This window comes from Siphateles boraxobius, unplaced genomic scaffold (assembly GCF_051911475.1).
Source record: "Siphateles boraxobius isolate OS27281-9 unplaced genomic scaffold, OSU_SipBor_1 29, whole genome shotgun sequence".
Classification (NCBI taxonomy): Eukaryota; Metazoa; Chordata; class Actinopteri; order Cypriniformes; family Leuciscidae; genus Siphateles; species Siphateles boraxobius.
The window spans coordinates 10532152-10549509 of record NW_027508908.1 but is presented as its reverse complement, the minus strand read 5'-3'; the positions used below and the strand labels follow the sequence as shown (position 1 = coordinate 10549509).

The window sequence follows — 17358 nt, the reverse complement described above, 5'->3', positions numbered from 1 at the left end:
TCTTACTCTTTCACAATTCTCATATGGGATCAATTTAAGTGTCGTTTTTTTCTGGATGATGTGTAAACCGTACAGTCTCTTTAGTCATCGGTAGGCGGCAGAGTTGCTCCGCCTTCCAGGAGGAAGGGAAGAGGAAGCAGGCATTTGCTCGAGGAAAATAAACGCTTCATGGATTACTTTAGTAAACCTCAAGTTTATTATTGATGGATAGAGCTGGCATCCTTTGTAAGAACATTTATCTGACTCTAATATGGAAAAAAGCACACCCAAATCTTAGACGCCTGAATTCAGCGTCTTTCTTGAGTCTTTCTGTGTAGGACACTGTGTTGCCAGTTCAGTTGTTTTCCAGTTGTGTCTTTAACACGTCGTGTGAGAAGAACATTTTCCTCACGCGTTGTTAAAGCGTAGGCTAGTTAACGTAACCTTTTTAAAATGGGTCGGTGTTTATATTTTACAACACTTATACTTTCAGTTTCATATCAGTTGATACCATTGTGTCATTCTTTCGAATGGGACAAGCAATCTGGTCCCCTGCTAAATGTACGGTCCATCATCACAAGTTTGTTGGAGGAAGCACACAGTTGCCTAGTCTCTACAGTCGGCGAAAAGAGAGTCAATCTGTGTCTCAAGGTGAGCTGATATTGTGGAAATATCCGTCTTTTATAACAGAATTTTCCATATTGTAAATGCTTTTTGGTATCTAACTTATCTCTCTTTCTATCTAGGCTAGTTCATAAACAGAATGTAAAATGAATAATGCTGGGTATATGAGAACTAAAGTATGCAATTATTTATTTATTATTATTTTATTTGGGTGGAAAAGCGAAGCATTTGACAAAAATAAGTTTATTAGTTTTCAAAAGCAAATCAATAAATGTAATATTTGCAAACCTTCCGGTGATCAAACCAGGTCAAACCAGACCTAATGTTATCCGTTTCACATGGGTTTGGTAATGTGATGAAAACCTGGGGTTACTTTGATAAACCACCTGTGTGAACTTGAGGTGAACTAAAATATCAGTAAAATGGCTTTGACACCAGCTTTTTGACATCAGTTCAAAGTGGTTAAGAAAGGTGAGGTTAGCTCTGAGAAAAGCAGAACTTTTGCTTCATTTGCTTTGGAAATATGGTTTGATATTTTTCTAATGTTGTGAAATTAGTACAATTTTAAGAGAAGTGTCCAAATACTTTTCCAGGGCTACTGTATTACTACATAATGATGCTTTTTGGATGACTTTGTGCTGTTTTGTGGAGTTGTTATTTTTTAGAAAAACATTTACATATTGTATTTTATTTATGGGCACCAGTTTCTACAAAGCGGTGTGAAGTGGCTATCAGATGCAGTGGCATCAGCTCTTAACATGATCATCCAGTATGCCACAGAAATCTTGGAATCAGCGGGAATTGACGGTAATTGTACAACAAAAATCTTTTCTTAAAATGTATTTAAACCAAAGCACATGCTAACATGTACATTTGTCCATGTGTCTATCTAGCCAAGCTACCTTTCCAAAAAGTTACTCCGGAGGGAGTGATTTTTCTCACTCAGTGGGCCCTTCTGGCTGTTGTGGCCTACATGATAATATCCTTCATCCTGCGCTTGGTTGTCGGTGCTGTGAGGCAGGCTCTGTGGCTGCTGAAGGTCACCTTTGCCATTGGCATGTTTGGATTGATTCTCAGTGACACTGGAGCCTCTGCAGAAACCACAGCGATGAGATTAGCAGGCCTGGCGTGTGTTTGTGTCCTGTTAGGAATAGGAGCAACATCTGCAAAGCCAGATACGCACCTCGAAAACAAAATCAAAATGCTGGAGAGACGACTAAGAGAGATGGAGAAAAGCAAAACGGAGTGATATGGAAACCCTCACCAGACCAGATGTAACTTTAATTTCCATCCAAGGATAGAATTCAGCTTGTTATTGTGACTTGGTACTCCCTGCAATACAACCACAAGTGTGTTTTGTTTGTCTAAACTTGCATTAATGGGTGCATTCATATTTCAAGAGTTAGTTAAAAGATTATTAATTCTCAAGTAAACTGGGCCCACAGCACAACTGGATCTGGCATTTAAAGGCCAATTAAGATCCCACAGACAAACATCAAAAAAAAAGTTGCCCGTTGGATTTCGATGCATCTCAAAACACTGATTGAACATGTGCGGTCAGGTGAAAACAAACCCTTACCAACGCAGACGGGGGCAAGTGTTTGTCTGTGTGGTGTGAATTGGCCTTAAGGGGTTTAATTGTTAAAAAATACTGAATGTGCAAACACAGAGAAAAGTTTATTTTACAGTGTCTGGGGCTTTTAAGAAACAGAACTGCAAAATATCTTCACAATGCATTTAAATAATTTTGTTTTTGTTGCTTTGTAAAATATTCATGGCTATGATGGACAGGGCATTACAAAATGTATTTAATCAGTTCATTATAATACATTTGTTAACAAAACCTGTCCAATAAATGAATTCTCCATGAGAACAATCCACTACATTTTTCTATGGCTCGTTAGGAGAAGAAAAAGCCTGAAATGAATCCCTAAAGTTAGAAATCACAAACTGAAAAATTGGTCTCTGCGTTTAATCTGAACCAGAAGCAAATCTTCTGCTCAAATTCCAGAATCTCCATTTTATTAAATTTTTTCTTTCTTTTTTGTACCCTATTCTACATACCCCCTTCAACTGGCTGAATCCAGTGGAATCTTTCTTGTTATGCTGACTTTACTGAAACCTCGGTCGGCAATAAAAAAAGAATCGCAGCTGCAGTCTATTTTGATACAATCCTGGAGATACTCGATTCTAGCTGTGTGCTAGAAATTTAGCTTAGAAATGACATGAATATTTATTACGATAGTCATGTTTATTCTTATTATAGTTTAAAGCGTAACAATAAAATAAAATTACTTTACCAATAATGCAACAAATAACAAGGGATAAGGCAATGCCAGTTGGCTCTAGATGTCTGAGAAAATAAAAAAATACAGAGAACGTAATATGAATATACAATAAACAGTAAGAAATACAGTCATGTTGGCAGAAATTGATAACAGTATTTTACTTCAGAACAATGGTAGGCCTCTTTATATTTCTATGTCCATTGTGATATGAAGGCCATTTAAATTAAGTACAATGTTTACACTATACTATAAAACTACATCACTATAACATTTTATGTATAGATTCAAGACTCGAGTATAAATGTTTTTTTGGTTTGAAGTAGTTGTTTAATTCCAGCTAAAAGCACTACGAAAATGCAGAAAAGATGCAATTCGTGTTAGTTGAGAAAAATCACTAAAACTACATTAATACATTTGAATTCACTTACATGCATATTAAATAGTAATGTGCGTGTGTTAAATCAAATGTGTGTGTGTATTAGGGCTGCACGATATTGAAGAAAAGTGTGATATGCGATAACCCATTAAATAATGGTATTATGCGATATTCGATATGCGATACGATACTGCTTAAAGTGTGTAAAATAAACTTAAAATTATCTTTAATATATAGTTAAATTATATAACTTTCAGATTCTTTTTTTGACAAGAAAACATCCCTGCAACTTCTGAAAGTGAAAATCTAAGTGTTCTACAGTAGCATAAGAAGTGTTATTTTAACATCAGTGTAAATCACGGGGTTTAGGGTTTCAGGTTATCCTACATTAGGTTTATTTAACAACAGAAAATGAATAATCAAATGTAAAAATAAAGTACTGCTTAGTTTTCACTGTATGAATGAATTATATACTGATTCCCATCAAAGCTACAAAAGTTATTCAGCCAAGAGCAGTGAGTGATTTTCTCTTTGTCTTTTATTCATGACCCCAGTTATTGCAAGCTATTGCGATATGCATACCGCGATATATACATTTGCGATATTTCGATAATTTCGATATATTGTGCAGCCCTAGTGTGTGTATATATACACACACACACACACATATATACACACACACATCCTGTAATGATGTTGCATATGTGGCTAATTCCTGGGGTCTATGCTCTTTAAGCAGGTAACAATAACATTTTAGTTACATAAGACCGTTTTTTTGTTGTAAAACTAGATGGCTCTCAAAAGACAGGGGTAAGCATGTACTAAACAAATGTTGGCATAAATAATAAAAATGAATATATATGTTGTCAAGAGTAGAGGGACACCTGTACAAAAAACACAAAAGTGTAGAACATGGCTTTATTAAGGCTGACTGTTGGATGGATAAAGTGAAAATGGTGGCTTAGTGTCACCTTTAAGGGATAGTGTACCCAAAACATGAAAATTCTGTCATAATTTACTCTCCCTCAATGTCATTTCAAACCTGTATGCAGTTTTTTCTTCAGTGGAACCCTAAGATATTTTGAAGAATGATGGAAACCAAACCGTATTGATGCCCAACTGCCCATTAACTTCCATTGTATAGACAAAATCTTCTTTTATTTTCTAGTAATGCAGATTTGGAATGACATGAGAGGTGAGTAGATGATGACAGAATTTGAATTTTTTGGGTAAACCGTCCCGTTGAAAGTGAGCTTCAGAAAAGGCCATTACATGCCTGCCAGTGTTTGTCTATGGATATTGCATTGCTGCTTCAATATGCACACCTTTCAGCAATGGGTGTCGTTGGAAGCCCATTTAGAAGGAAAATCCTCATATTTCTGTCCCTGTAGCATGAGGCTGACAACATGAAAACATTTGACTGACAATATGTTGGTAGCTTTCTAACTGTAAAATATATATCATTGGTATCATTCAACAGCTTCTTTATTTCTTATTGTTTACAATGATAATGACCATCCCTGACTGATCTGTTTGAGGTATTCATCAATATAAAAGTTAAAATTAGAAATGTAACCACAGTGAGAACATCAGAACAATGTCCTGTCCTAAAAAAAAAAAAGAAATGTTATTTTTAAAGGCTTGGGTTTTGTATGAATCTAATCAACAGCTAAGTGTTTGCTTCTCTTTCAGTGATAATTCAGGATTATTGAGTATCTAAAGGAAGTTGCTGCCAGACGACTTTCCTTTGTTAATGTCAAACTGGACACTAGATTCACTGGAGTTAAGGATATCCATGGGAACGCTGGCCATAGCAGACTGGTGAGACTAGAAAAAGAGGGGTAAGAGAGTGAGACGCAGAGAGTCAGTGGGTTAATTTTCAGCAATTTTGGACACATTTTCTGCATTTTGTTTAAAAATGTCTCATAATGAATGCAGACATTACAAAAAGGCTGTCACTGAAGGAATGGACAGTTTCGGAAACATTTGAGTATTGTACACTTAGAAACAACAGATGGCACACTACAAGATTGCACCGAAAAGTTTACTCACAAGTAGGGGGGGAAACAATTAAATTATCATGACCCATTTAATGATTTCGTAGGCTGTGACAAAAAGTGTAAGCTTTACCTCAGGTTGAGGTGTGAGCAGTGGTGCGGTTGGAGACGGTTCATTCATCTTCAACCCTGCGGCTTCAGGCCCAGGAGGAGCGCTGTACATCACTGGTGTGTAGTTCTGAGGACACACAGAGTGTAAACATGTTCAAAAATATACACAAACAAGCACATGCACACTAAGAATGACTTAACTGCTCCCGACGAGCTGGGTGGCGCCTTGCATGGCTGACACCGCCGTCGGTGTATGAATGTGTGTATGAATGGGTGAATGTGAGGCAAATATGTAAAGCGCTTTGGTGGCCATTCGGTCTGTGAAAGCGCTATATAAATGCAGTCCATTTACCATTTAATTAATGTGCCTACTTTTTTTTTCTTCAAAGGCACGTTTATAAAATCTACTTATATATCCTAATTAAACTATGGCCTAATCCTGGCTTAATTAATTAGTGTTGCTTTTTGTCTTTTACATATTCACTTGATAACTTTTTAGTAAAACAGACATGTTAACATACAGGATGAAAACAAACAAAAAATGCAACATATGTTGGATGTACCACAGGTGCAGATGGGTTGTACTGGGTGGGAGGGGCATTCCACTGTGGAGGCTGAGCGGGGGGACCTCCAGATCCAAAGTCAGGAGGATAGACAGGGTTTTGAGGCACATACGCCGGATGAAAGCCCTTAAAAAGAGAACATGCACAAAATGTTTGTTTTGTTTTTTTTCAGTTTAAAGTGCACATATAACCCTTACTTTAAAAAAAAAAAAATATATATATATATATATATAAAAAAAACTCTCTACTGCTTCATATGCTTTTCAGCAAGGAAAAGAAGTACATCAATTTTGGCATTAAGTTTTGCGTGGTATACTGGTTTACCAGCTAAACCAACAGCAAACCAGCATAATAAGCATGGAATTCATGTTGGTTTAAGGTGTACCAGCATATCTTGAATTTTGGCATTAAAGGGATAGTTCACCCAAAAATGAAAATTAGCCCATGATTTACTTACCCTGAAGCCAACCTAGGTGTATATGACATTCTTCTCCCAGACGAATACAATCGGAATTATATTAAATAATGTCCTGGCTCTTCCAAGCTTTATAATGGGAGTCAGTGGGTATATCCATCCATGATAAAAGTGCTTGAAACGGCTCTGGGGGGTTAATAAAGGCCTTCTGAAGTGAAGCGAACTATCCCTATAAGTTTGCATCTCTGGTACACCAGCTAAACCGGCTATAAAGGTCTGTTCACAGAACACATTTTTGCATTCCACTGCGCTACTTTTCCATTATTTTTCTAGGTAATCGAGCACTTTGAGTAAAATAAAGTTTTGCTATCAATTTTTTAAAAGTTACTGCTTCCTTAGGATGAACTGCTTGTGTTGTAACATTCTTTATTTGTCCCTTTGGATAAAAGGATCTGTTAAATGAATAAAAGTAAATGTAAATCTCTGTGTTTGTGAACTCACAGGGTTTGGAGAAACAGCAGGTTGTACGCTCCACTCCGTTGGAGGAGGATAATGAATCTGTCCTTGATCTGGATGAGACGGATAACCAGCTATGTAGCCCTTTGGTCAGAAAGCACAAACCATTCATATTCATTACAATTTACAGCAGCTACAGGGAGTAAAATCTATAAATGTTGCTTGACATGATCCTGTTCAAATGTTTTTTTTGTTATTTATGGGGGGGGGGGGGGGGATTTACACAGGAAATTACAGGGAGAGAGACAGCATCTTCACATTTATGTTACCTGGCCAGGGCCTCCAGGACCTATAGGATTGATCACTGTGTTACTGGAAGGTATGGACACTGGTACAGTATTAAGGACGTTGGACTCCACTGTTTGTGATTTGGTGGTCCGGCACCTATTGCAGATTTTCTTTCTGCAGCACAAGCAGATTCCACAAGGAATGCCAAGCAGCAGTAGAGCTAAAAAACCCCCACTATGGTTATATTCATGTTGATCTACATTAAAAATTTGAAGAGAGGAGACAAGAAAAAACATAATAGTGGTTACTAATGCATGCATTATAAATCTCTAGAATAATCCTGCAAAACACAGACACAAGAATACATTTGTGATGCGTCGGGGAAAACTCACCACATGGCAAAATTTTACCTATTACAGCTGGTTTCAAGCCCTTTCCGAATCTGTTTTTATTTCTTTCATCGTTTGTCGGTAACAAAAGTTATGGCTTTCTGAAGTCGGCTGATCGCTATGATTTTCAGGAACGGCATTTTGAGAAATCCTGCAAGCAGAACGATTGGTGCTCTTTTGTTATTGCCTTTTTTCATATCACATATTTTCGTAGTCATCATAGATTAAGTATCATTTGAAACTTACGAACTCAAAATTCATCCTGTGAAAACCGTTCTGAAATTGGATGATTGAGAGGTGAGCAAGATTTTTTAACCCTTGTGCATCCTTATGGACATTTTTGTCTTTTTCAGTTTTTTTATATCACTTTGCCTGTGTTAATGCTAACTGCATTAATTTTGGCTCAGGTGTGTATTTTTATTGGAATTTTACCATTTCACCCCCATTTCCTTTAAAAAATCTATTTTGCACTTGGTACAAAAAATACTTCCTCTCAACGCCTTGAAACGTGTCCCCATTGAAACCCATTAAAACTAAAATTTTTAATCCCAGGGCCATTTAACTATAAAATAATGCAATCTTTGTTAAGAGGCTTTCCTTCTGTTGGCAAGCCTTCAAAAAATAAATTTTTACTTTATTTTTTCAAGTTTGGCCTATAGAGCAATAACTTTCTTTATTCCTTCCATTTCCATTTATTCATTTAGCTGACGCTTTTATCCAAAGCGACTTCCAATTGCTATATATGTCAGAGGTCGCACGCCTCTGGAACAACAATGGATTCGAACCTGGGTCTCTCACACCAAAGGCATGCGTCTTATCCACTGCGCCATCACCACCCCCTGTTTTCAGCTTCTGCATATTAAACCAATTTGTTAAATTATGCAGTGATAATTGTGTGGGGGTGTTGGTATGGATGTCAGAGTGTGGTTGAGAGAGAAAAACTCAACTGCAAATAACAAATCCAATCACTGTGTGCACCAGTGGAGTTTTGCTGGCACCCAATGGGGAAAATCTGTTACTGTGGCCAAACAAATTCTTACCGAAAGCACATTTTTTTAGATATCAACCTCAAATTTTGATCACAACTTATTTAGATTTATGGCTTTGATTTTCTAGCCGATTTGGAATTCAACTTGTTTCATAAAATATATATATTTTTTATGAATGTTGATAAATTATTTTCATAAACTTAACCCTAAATTTACTTTTTTTACTTACTTTTTACTTAGCAATAATCTGCCAAGGGTCTTCTTTAAAATGAGAGCAATAATCTGCCAAGGGTCTTCTTTAAAATGAGAGCAATAATCTGCCAAGGGTCTTCTTTAAAATGAGAGCAATAATCTGCCAAGGGTCTTCTTTATAATGAGACCAAACTTAAGTCTGTGCTCCCAAGCTTCAAATTTTTATGACAGTTTTTTGACACAGACATTTTTGTCATCTATGGACCTATGTGTAACTTCTTTTAATTGATGCAAGGGTTAAATAAAATATCTCTTTGGAGTGGACTTTGAGCTTTGTAACCTTTAAAAACCAATTTTATTCTGCACTTATGCATTAAATTGACAGTAAATACATTTATAATGTTACAAAAGATTTCTAATTCAAATTGAATTCATTGAAATAGAATTAATTGGCTCATGACACAACACACACTCCTCCACAGGTCACCTTTCGGCGTAATCACTCTCACCCTCCCGCCTATCCTCTTTGCTCTCATCCACACTTTCTCCCCCTAATCAGCTCTTATCACTAGATACTGTACTAACCGTGCAACTGACTCTTTTTCTGCACTCTAACATCTTGTTTAGACAACTTCTGCCCCCTTGAATCCAGGCCAGCCGTTCTCCGTGAGCATCATTCTTAATTCAAGGCTGCAGAGAGGAAGGGGAGCAAATCAAACGATCCCACTGACCGTGGTTTGTATCGGTCCCTGCTTTCTAAATTGACTTACTACCACAACAAAATTAAAAATTCTTCTGACTCTCGCACACTTTTCAAAACCTTCTCTTCATAATCCTCCTCTCCTCGGCCCTCTTTGCCTCGAAACACAACTGGCCCACCGGGAAAAGTCCCTACTCTCCCGATTGCCACTCCGCCCCTGATCAGGGGCCAATTGTCCACGCCACAAATCGACTCACACATCTTAACAGCTAACACACACATTCTCCCCTCCTACCTGTCCGCTTAAACCTATACCCACTCATCTCCTTCGAGCACAGGCTTAACTATCGGTAGGCAGGGTATGTGGTTGCTTACGGGCCCGGACAAATCAGGGGCCGGCGTGACTGGAAGATATATATTGACAGCTGGGGCCCTCTATCGCATTTGACTACTTTTAGTCTGATCACATTTTACTTTATTGCAAATTTATTTGAATAAATAATGACAAGAACATATTTTACTGATCATTGAATACATGTGTGAAACGAACAATGATGAATTTTGGTGTAATTTGTTTCGAATTGGGACTGGGGAATCCCCGGGTTGGTAAGTTAACATGCATATTCTCACAGGAGAAAGCCCGGAAAATGCATCTATAATTGAACATCTTTTTTTATGTATTTGGACCTAGTGTGTGCAGTCAGAAAGTAACAATGTTTTATGGTGCGCCGACACCAGCAGTGTTTTTTCATTTGTTTTGGTGCGGGTGCACCGTCACCAGCAGTGTTTTTTTATGTGTTATGGTGCGCATTCACCAGTGTTTTTTTTTTTTTTTTTTTTTGTGGTGCGCGAAGGCTACTCCTGATTTTGTCAGTCATCTCATCTCTTATATGCTGTCTCTCTATGATCCTATCCTGTCCTATTCATGGTAGCGTACTCGTGGACATTGCATAATCACGTGCTGTAGTAGGGGGCCCCGCCTTGATAATGCTGCATAAGGGCCCGGTATTGGCTCGTTACGCCACTGCCTTCGAGCCATGTCTTCTTCAGTTGTACCCACACTCACTCACATTACCAACACCTCTCTTCACACTGGTACCTTTTCCACAGCATTTAAGCAGGCTCGCATAACCCATCTGCTTAAGAAACCCACTCTAAATCCAGCACTTCTAGAAAATTACAGACCGCTATCCCTTCTTCCATTCATTACTAAAACATTTGAAAAAGTCGTGTTCAACCAAGGATCGACCTTTCTTGCACATAACAAACTCCTGGATAACTAACAATCTGATTAGAAAATAAGTGATTTAGCAATTTGTTTGTACACTATTATTTCCTCTGTGTGTGACTTTGGTTTGACTTTCTGAAGCCTGAAGAAAGGCCTGGAATGTTACTGGCAGCAGAACATTCTATTCTAGTATGTCACATGGTACAAGACCTTTTACCCAAAAATATCTATAGGGTGTTACCATGTATGGAAAAGGATGAGCTGAGAAAAAATCTGGAGTTGTCTTCTGCAGAAGATGCTCAGCTTTGTAGTACAATAAAGTCTATTGATTCTGGCATCAAAGATCTCTGAGAAGTGATTTTGTACAAGAAAGACACTACAACATTAACCACCATATCCTCCTGTCAACCTTCGAGATGAAAGGCATCTCAGGAACAGCACTCCAGTGATTCAAGACTTACCTTTCAGGTAGGTCCTTCGGGGTGTCGTGGAGGGGTGAGGTATCTACGTCGCAACGTCTAGCTACTGGGGTGCCTCAAGGCTCAGTGCTTGGACCTCTTCTCCATCTACATGTCATCACTACGGTCTGTCATTCAGAAACATGATCACGGCTATGCTAAGAACACACAACTCTACCTCTCATTCCAACCAGATGATCCGAAGGTAGATGCTCACATCTCGGCTTGCCTGACAGACATTTCTTGCTGGATGAAGGACAACCACCGCCAACTCAACCTTAAAAAGACAGAGCTTCTTGTGGTCTCGACCAACCCAGCACTTCATCACAACTTCTCCATTCGGGTGGTTTTGTCAACCATAACTCAATCCAGGACAGCCAGGAACCTTAGAGTTGTGATTGACGATCAGTTAAACTTCACAGACCACATTGTTAGAACTGCACAGTCCTGCAGATTTGACTTATACAACATTAGAAGGATCAGGCCCTTCCTATCGGAACATGCTACATAACTCCTTGTCCAAGCGCTTGTTCTCTCCAGACTGGACTATTGTAATGTTCTCTTGGCAGGCCTTCCAGCCTGCACTGTCAAACTTCTGCAACTGATCCAGAATGCTGCAGCAAGAGAGGTCTTTAACGAACCGTAAAGAGCGCATGTCACACCTCTCCTGATAAAATTGCACTGGTTGCCAATTGCCGCTTGCATCAAATTCAAGGCACTCATGTTTTCCTACAGAACAACTACTGGCTCTACACCCCTATACTTTAACTCATTACTTAAGACATACGTGCCATCCGAAAACTTGCATTCTACAAGTGAATGGCGCCTTGTGGTGCCATCTCAAAGAGGCACAAAAATATTTTCAAGGACGTCGTTTACCTTGACTGTTCCAAGCTCGGGTTCAACCTGAGCTGCTGAGTCTTTAGCCATTTTCAAGAAACTGCTAAAGATGCATCTTTTTTACCAACATTTCTACTGTTCTTTATCTAATATATAAAAAAATGTGCCGTGATAGACTAGCTTGGATGGTTACAGCATTTGCATTTTGTTGCCCTATGTTGTTGATTTGACTGGTTCTATTGCTCTCTTCATTTGAAAGTCGTTTTTGATAGTCGTCAAGTGTCTGCTAAATTATTAAATGTAAATTTAAATAAATACTGTTCTGTTGCAGTTTCTATTTATCAGAGAATACTGAAATAAATCTCGTTTTCCACAAAAATATTGAGGACAACTGTTTTCCACATTTTAACATAAAAAAGTGTCTTGATCACCAAATAGGCTTATTAGAATGATTTCTGAAGGATCCTTTGACACTGAAGACCGGAGTAATGATGCTGAAAAATCAGTTTTAGCATCACAGGAAACTTTTTTTTTGTTTTGAACAGTACTATTAGTACAAAAATGTTAGCATAAAAACGTGATGCGATCTGGGAAACCTGTCAGATGTCGCGCTGGTACGTTTTCAGTAAGGTCTAAATATAAGTCGAATGTCAGTTTTTTTGTCAAAATTGGGTTTTCATTAAATTATTATCCTATAACATCTTGTCTATTATCTCTGAATATATCTTGGCAAAATTCACTAGTTTAGTGCAGAAAAATAGCGATTTATAGTGGCAAGCTGAAAAGACTTTCTCTTTAAGAACACGGACGGCGGAGGTGCAAAAAAATAAAACAAATTGCCCACAGCTCTCCTTCTCTTAACAGAATCCACTTGAACTATAACGAAAGGCTGGTTTGGACTACAACACGTTTTTTCAAGCCTTTGTGAAGTCACAATGTTACTCATTTAAATAATGCCTGCTTACGGAATACGCAAAAAAAAAGGGGATGAGGCCTGGTTGAGCTGCATTGGAGAAGACAGTGTTGTCCCTATGTCAAAGAGACAGTTTTTTCCACGCCGTTTCCAAAACTCATTTGTTTGCCATCCTTAATATTTACATCTGAGTAGAGCTTGCCATTGACATTTCACGAACACTTTTCAGTGGTGCCAATCTTTCAGGGATATTTGGTTATAGTTGTTATTTAGTTTCACTTTCACTGACTTTTAGTTAGTATTCATTAGGTCCTGTTCCCGCCACTTGTTTGTCATCTTGGTTACTAATATGAGTTATTCTGTTCAGCGGTGTTCCCTTATCATCTTCAGTATATAAGTTCCTGTGTTTTCAGTGTTCTTGGTGCGGTCTCGTTTTTGTAAGTGTTGTGTTTGTTTGCCTGCCTGTATCTTATTTTATTCGTGTGGATTATTAAAGACCTTTCTGAACCTATTCCTCATCATCATCGTGTGTTCTACAACTGTGCGTGACACAATCACAACACACTGGGCGAGCAAACCAATCACAGCACATTTCGTATTTCGAAAGGTGGCTTCATCGAAACCAGAACTAAAAGCCACGGTCGGGCCAGACTGGTGAGAGAGGTGCTGTAACAATGTAAAATATGTGGAAATATGTTTTTTGAATTATCAAGCATGAAAGCATATTCTAGTACACCCCAAAAACAAAATCAAGGCTTCGTAAAAGGGCATAATAGAACCCCTTTAACATAAGTACCCAGAAGTGAACTAAACCTGACAAAAAAATTTTGGGGATGTCCTCATTTGTAAAAACGTCATAAAAATAAAGTAAATGTAGTTTTTTTTAATTTATAAAATTGCCGAAAGTTTTCTGGTAAGGTTATAGTATTTATTACTAGCTGAAAATGACAAAACTATGAAAGTCTATGCAATGTCTCATTTAAATAGTAAAGAGAGAGAGAGTGTGTGCGTGCGTGCGTGCGTGCGTGCGTGCGTGCGTGCGTGCGTGCGTGCGTGCGTGCGTGCGTGCGTGCGTGTGTGCGTGTGTGTGTGTGTGTGTGTGTGTGTGTGTGTGTGTGTGTGTGTGTGTGTGTGTGTGTGTGTGTGTGTACAAATTTAAATTATACTGAAGAAAGTCTTTTCTTACCCACTAGTACCATTGTATTGTTTGAGACAGGTCTGCCTTTATAATCGGTGAGGTCGTATCTGCCCAAATCTGAAACATTGACATTGAGAACCTGGATCGTTTCGCTGGTCAGTTTAAGCCGGTTAATATAGTCTGGTTTGTTCTTGCCCACTGGAACTCCATTCTCCACCAGGATGACAGATGAATAATTGCCGTGAAAGTGAAGCGTTGCATCACTCTGCTTGAGTCCTAGCAGTGGTATAATCAGTTTTTCACCTGCTATACGCTCAATGATTTGCCTGTTGGCTGAAAAAAAAAAAAAAAGTGAGGATATGTGGACCATCACAGAGATATTATTCTGAGATTTAAGTTTAAATGAGTTTTAAATTACTACTCACTGTTGACCTTCACTGTATAACTGGAGATGACTGAACCAAAGTGATTGCGCAGGGTGTAGGTTCCCTCGTCGTCAAACGTAACATGTCTGATTGTGAAAGACCAACCATGACTAGCGCTGTTCACTTGGCCTTTCCTGGGTTTACTGGGCCAGAGAGAGAGGTTTCTATGTTCCCAAATAGTATATTGATCTTTCTCATCAGCAGAGGTAAAAACCAACCTCTCTGTCCTTTCAGGAAGATCCAGAAACAACTGACTGCCATGGATTAGATTCCTCAGAGATATTGCTGAGACTGACACTGAGGGAGACAATTTTTGTTTTGTTGTTTCATATTCTAGAGATTTTGTTTAGAATTACAAGATGAGTAGGAGTTCTTTAGAACTGCTGGGCAATTATAATCATGTATACTGCTTTTTTTCTTTGTTATATGTCAGTGCATTAAAGAACTAAATTTACATGTCCTTGCAGAATCATCTTCAGTAATGTTATTTTAGTGTGTAAGAAGCAAATGTTGTCATACCTGCACAAGTAGCAGCTGCTAAGAGGGTCCAAACACTCAGCATCTGTTTGAGAAATTATCTATTAATATTGCAGATAGATTCTGAACACATATTACATTAAAACAATAAACCTTATTTTTTTAACCAGAGTTCTAGAAACAAGCATTGTTAAACTGGTTAAGACAGCTGGCATATGACCATTAACCAGAATTTTGGGCCTACGGTATCATATTTGATACAGGCCTCTAAATTATCAACAAGATCGAAACTTTGCTGAAAAAACCTGTTGTACACAATTTTCTGCATGCCTTCTGCCCTCTGATTGATAGCTCATAATTTTTCATTCAAAAATGTCTACCTTCAGGTCAAGGAACATGTATAGGCTACATCTTTAATTAATTTTTATAAAGTAAATGTACAAATAACATTTAAATAGTTATTTATATTTCAAGATGAGCATTTACTGGACTGAAAGTTTATTTGATTATATCCATACATAATTTTTTAGAAAAATCATGTTAAGATGTATGAAATTTGATACAAATTCCCAACTGTTTGGTTACCAACATTCTTCAAAATATCTTCTTTTGTGTTCAGCATAAGAAAGAAATTCATACAGGTTTGGAACAACTTGGGGGTGAGTAAATGATAACATAATTCTCATTTTTGGGTGAACTACGTATGGTACAAAATATACGGTGTAGGCCTATATATTAATTAAATAGCCTGGACAGAGTACAAAAGGTTTTAGTGCACTGTTCAGCGATTGGGACACGCCCATAAATGGCAGCTAATTATCTGAATCTCTGAAGCGCATTGGGTCAGATCCTCAATTCCATCATTGTGCTACTAGGGAATGCACGAACTAATTAGATTTAGTTATGTCGTGTAATCCAATGAATTAAACATTCAGGTGATTTAATGTCACTTCATACTAAAGTAAGAGACGGAAATGTAGAAAATTTGTCTGTCTGTGATGGAACGATTTTGGTGTAATCGGAAACCATGCTTCGAATCAATCAACCAAAAGCAACGGGGAATGTATTAACTGCTATCTACAACACAAATGTTTGACAATACAGTCATTTTAGTCGCCTGGTTTAAAAAAAACAACAACAACAAAAACACAATAACAATAACGACTTGTAGCCTATAAGAGACGCATTTGCTGTTCCTGCGTTAGATTATTTCCGAAATTTTAACAACGATGATAGGCTACGCGTCACAGGGAAAGATCAAAGTCTACTTACAATTTCATCAATTCGATGGACGTTTCCGTTGTAAGTGTAGGATTTAACCGTGTGCCAGGGCTGTAAATTATGTTGTAGGTGTGTCCTGTAGAGAGTTTAACTCAGCCCCTCTGTGGTACAAACCGCTCCGGGTACATTCCTGTTCTTTTGTCAAGATGTAATGAACGATTTGGTTTTGTGATGATTGATGTGTGTGTGTGTGTGTGTGTGTGTGTGTGTGTGTGTGTGTGTGTGTGTGTGTGTGTGTGTGTAAGTTTTGAATGAGTAGCTTAATCTGAAAGACGGACGTGTATATTATGCCAAGTGTAGCATGCTCATGCCTGCCTTTGCGAAATAGCATAGCCTACAATCCGTAGCTTTACGTTAGGAATGCTGAACCTAACCTTCTCGATTCCTAAAATGACCTGTGGACATTTAATATCTGACCTTCACCCTTTCCTTTCTTATGCGTTTAGATGGTTAAACTATTCGTTTTCTTATATAAACTGACTGAGCTTTTGAATGTTTTTTTTTTAACTTTATCATAAATAATAACCCTAACACATTTAACACAACCATTTTGATTAGTCATTTTTAAGGGCAACGAGTCACCACATAAATGTTATTCTTCAAACCAAATTTATGCTGATAAATATGGAAAAAAAATGCGGACCATCTATATTAGTGCTCCAGCCTTCAGCTTTTCCTTCTATATTTTCCTCAAGCTCTTTTCATAGGCAGGCCCTTAATAGATGACGAACCCAACTCAGGCTGGCAAGCCTTCATAAACAAACGAAACATGATACACGTTAGAGGCGTGGCTAGAGGACCCCTCCCATCCCAGCATGCATCAGGCTCATAGCTCAGTGCAAGAGTATGGGGGGTGCTTCTCATTTCGAATGAAAGCTTTTTTTATACATTGGAATACTTGATCCCTCGAGCATCACTTCATAGCGTCATCAGCAGCGCTCAAAGGATCTGCCGTTATATGTTGTTAAAGTTTTTTTATTTAAGAAATTCATAATGAATAGCCTAATAATAAAGCAATAAAGCATTACCCTGTTGAAATATGTGAGATGTGTGGTTTATATAAACTGCAAGGGTAAAGTGTAAATTCAAATTATTGTGACCGATGTGAAGGGGGAGGAGAATGTATACGTGCGCAACGTTTAGTCAATAAAACACTTCCGCCCCTCTGTCGCCCACTGATCTGGTAACTCCTACTGTCCTGCAGAGACCTATATTTGGAGTGCAATGCTTA

General features: G+C 38.1%; 2 protein-coding genes across 3 annotated transcripts; one reads left to right on the top strand and one right to left on the bottom strand.

Annotated features, from left to right (window-relative positions):
• The first annotated feature begins 105 nt into the window (after positions 1-105).
• On the top strand, positions 106-2479 carry tmem109 (transmembrane protein 109). Of its 2 annotated transcripts, XM_077246525.1 has the most exons (4): positions 106-225; positions 473-630; positions 1308-1410; positions 1497-2479. In XM_077246525.1, exons 1-4 carry the CDS (start codon positions 204-206, stop codon positions 1850-1852), a joined length of 639 nt encoding a protein of 212 aa, XP_077102640.1. In that variant the 5' UTR covers positions 106-203; the 3' UTR covers positions 1853-2479. The 2 variants fall into 2 exon arrangements, with proteins under 2 accessions (XP_077102640.1, XP_077102639.1); XM_077246524.1 differs by lacking the exon at positions 106-225 and having other exon boundaries at positions 325-630.
• A 356-nt stretch (positions 2480-2835) lies between these two features.
• On the bottom strand, positions 2836-16898 carry LOC143753789 (uncharacterized). The gene is made up of 9 exons (XM_077246523.1): positions 16119-16898; positions 14889-14931; positions 14370-14666; positions 13993-14277; positions 7139-7353; positions 6855-6953; positions 5939-6064; positions 5398-5502; positions 2836-5094 (listed from the first exon to the last, which is right to left on the bottom strand). Exons 2-9 carry the CDS (start codon positions 14929-14931, stop codon positions 4984-4986), a joined length of 1281 nt encoding a protein of 426 aa, XP_077102638.1. The 5' UTR covers positions 16119-16898; the 3' UTR covers positions 2836-4983.
• Positions 16899-17358: the final 460 nt, after the last annotated feature.

What these genes read in the sequence shown, in the direction of transcription:
- tmem109 (XM_077246524.1), top strand. Translation starts at nt 433, where the DNA reads ATGGGTCGGTGTTTATATTTTACAACACTTATACTTTCAGTTTCATAT. An exon ending in GAGTCAATCTGTGTCTCAAG is followed by an intron (nt 631 to 1,307) that starts GTGAGCTGATAT and finishes TATGGGCACCAG; the next exon opens with TTTCTACAAAGCGGTGTGAA. An exon ending in GGAATCAGCGGGAATTGACG is followed by an intron (nt 1,411 to 1,496) that starts GTAATTGTACAA and finishes GTGTCTATCTAG; the next exon opens with CCAAGCTACCTTTCCAAAAA.
- LOC143753789 (XM_077246523.1), bottom strand. Translation starts at nt 14,931, where the DNA reads ATGCTGAGTGTTTGGACCCTCTTAGCAGCTGCTACTTGTGCAG. An exon ending in CTGCTGTTTCTCCAAACCCT is followed by an intron (nt 6,065 to 6,854) that starts GTGAGTTCACAA and finishes TCTCTTTTTAAG; the next exon opens with GGCTTTCATCCGGCGTATGT. An exon ending in ACAACCCATCTGCACCTGTG is followed by an intron (nt 5,503 to 5,938) that starts GTACATCCAACA and finishes GTGTGTCCTCAG; the next exon opens with AACTACACACCAGTGATGTA.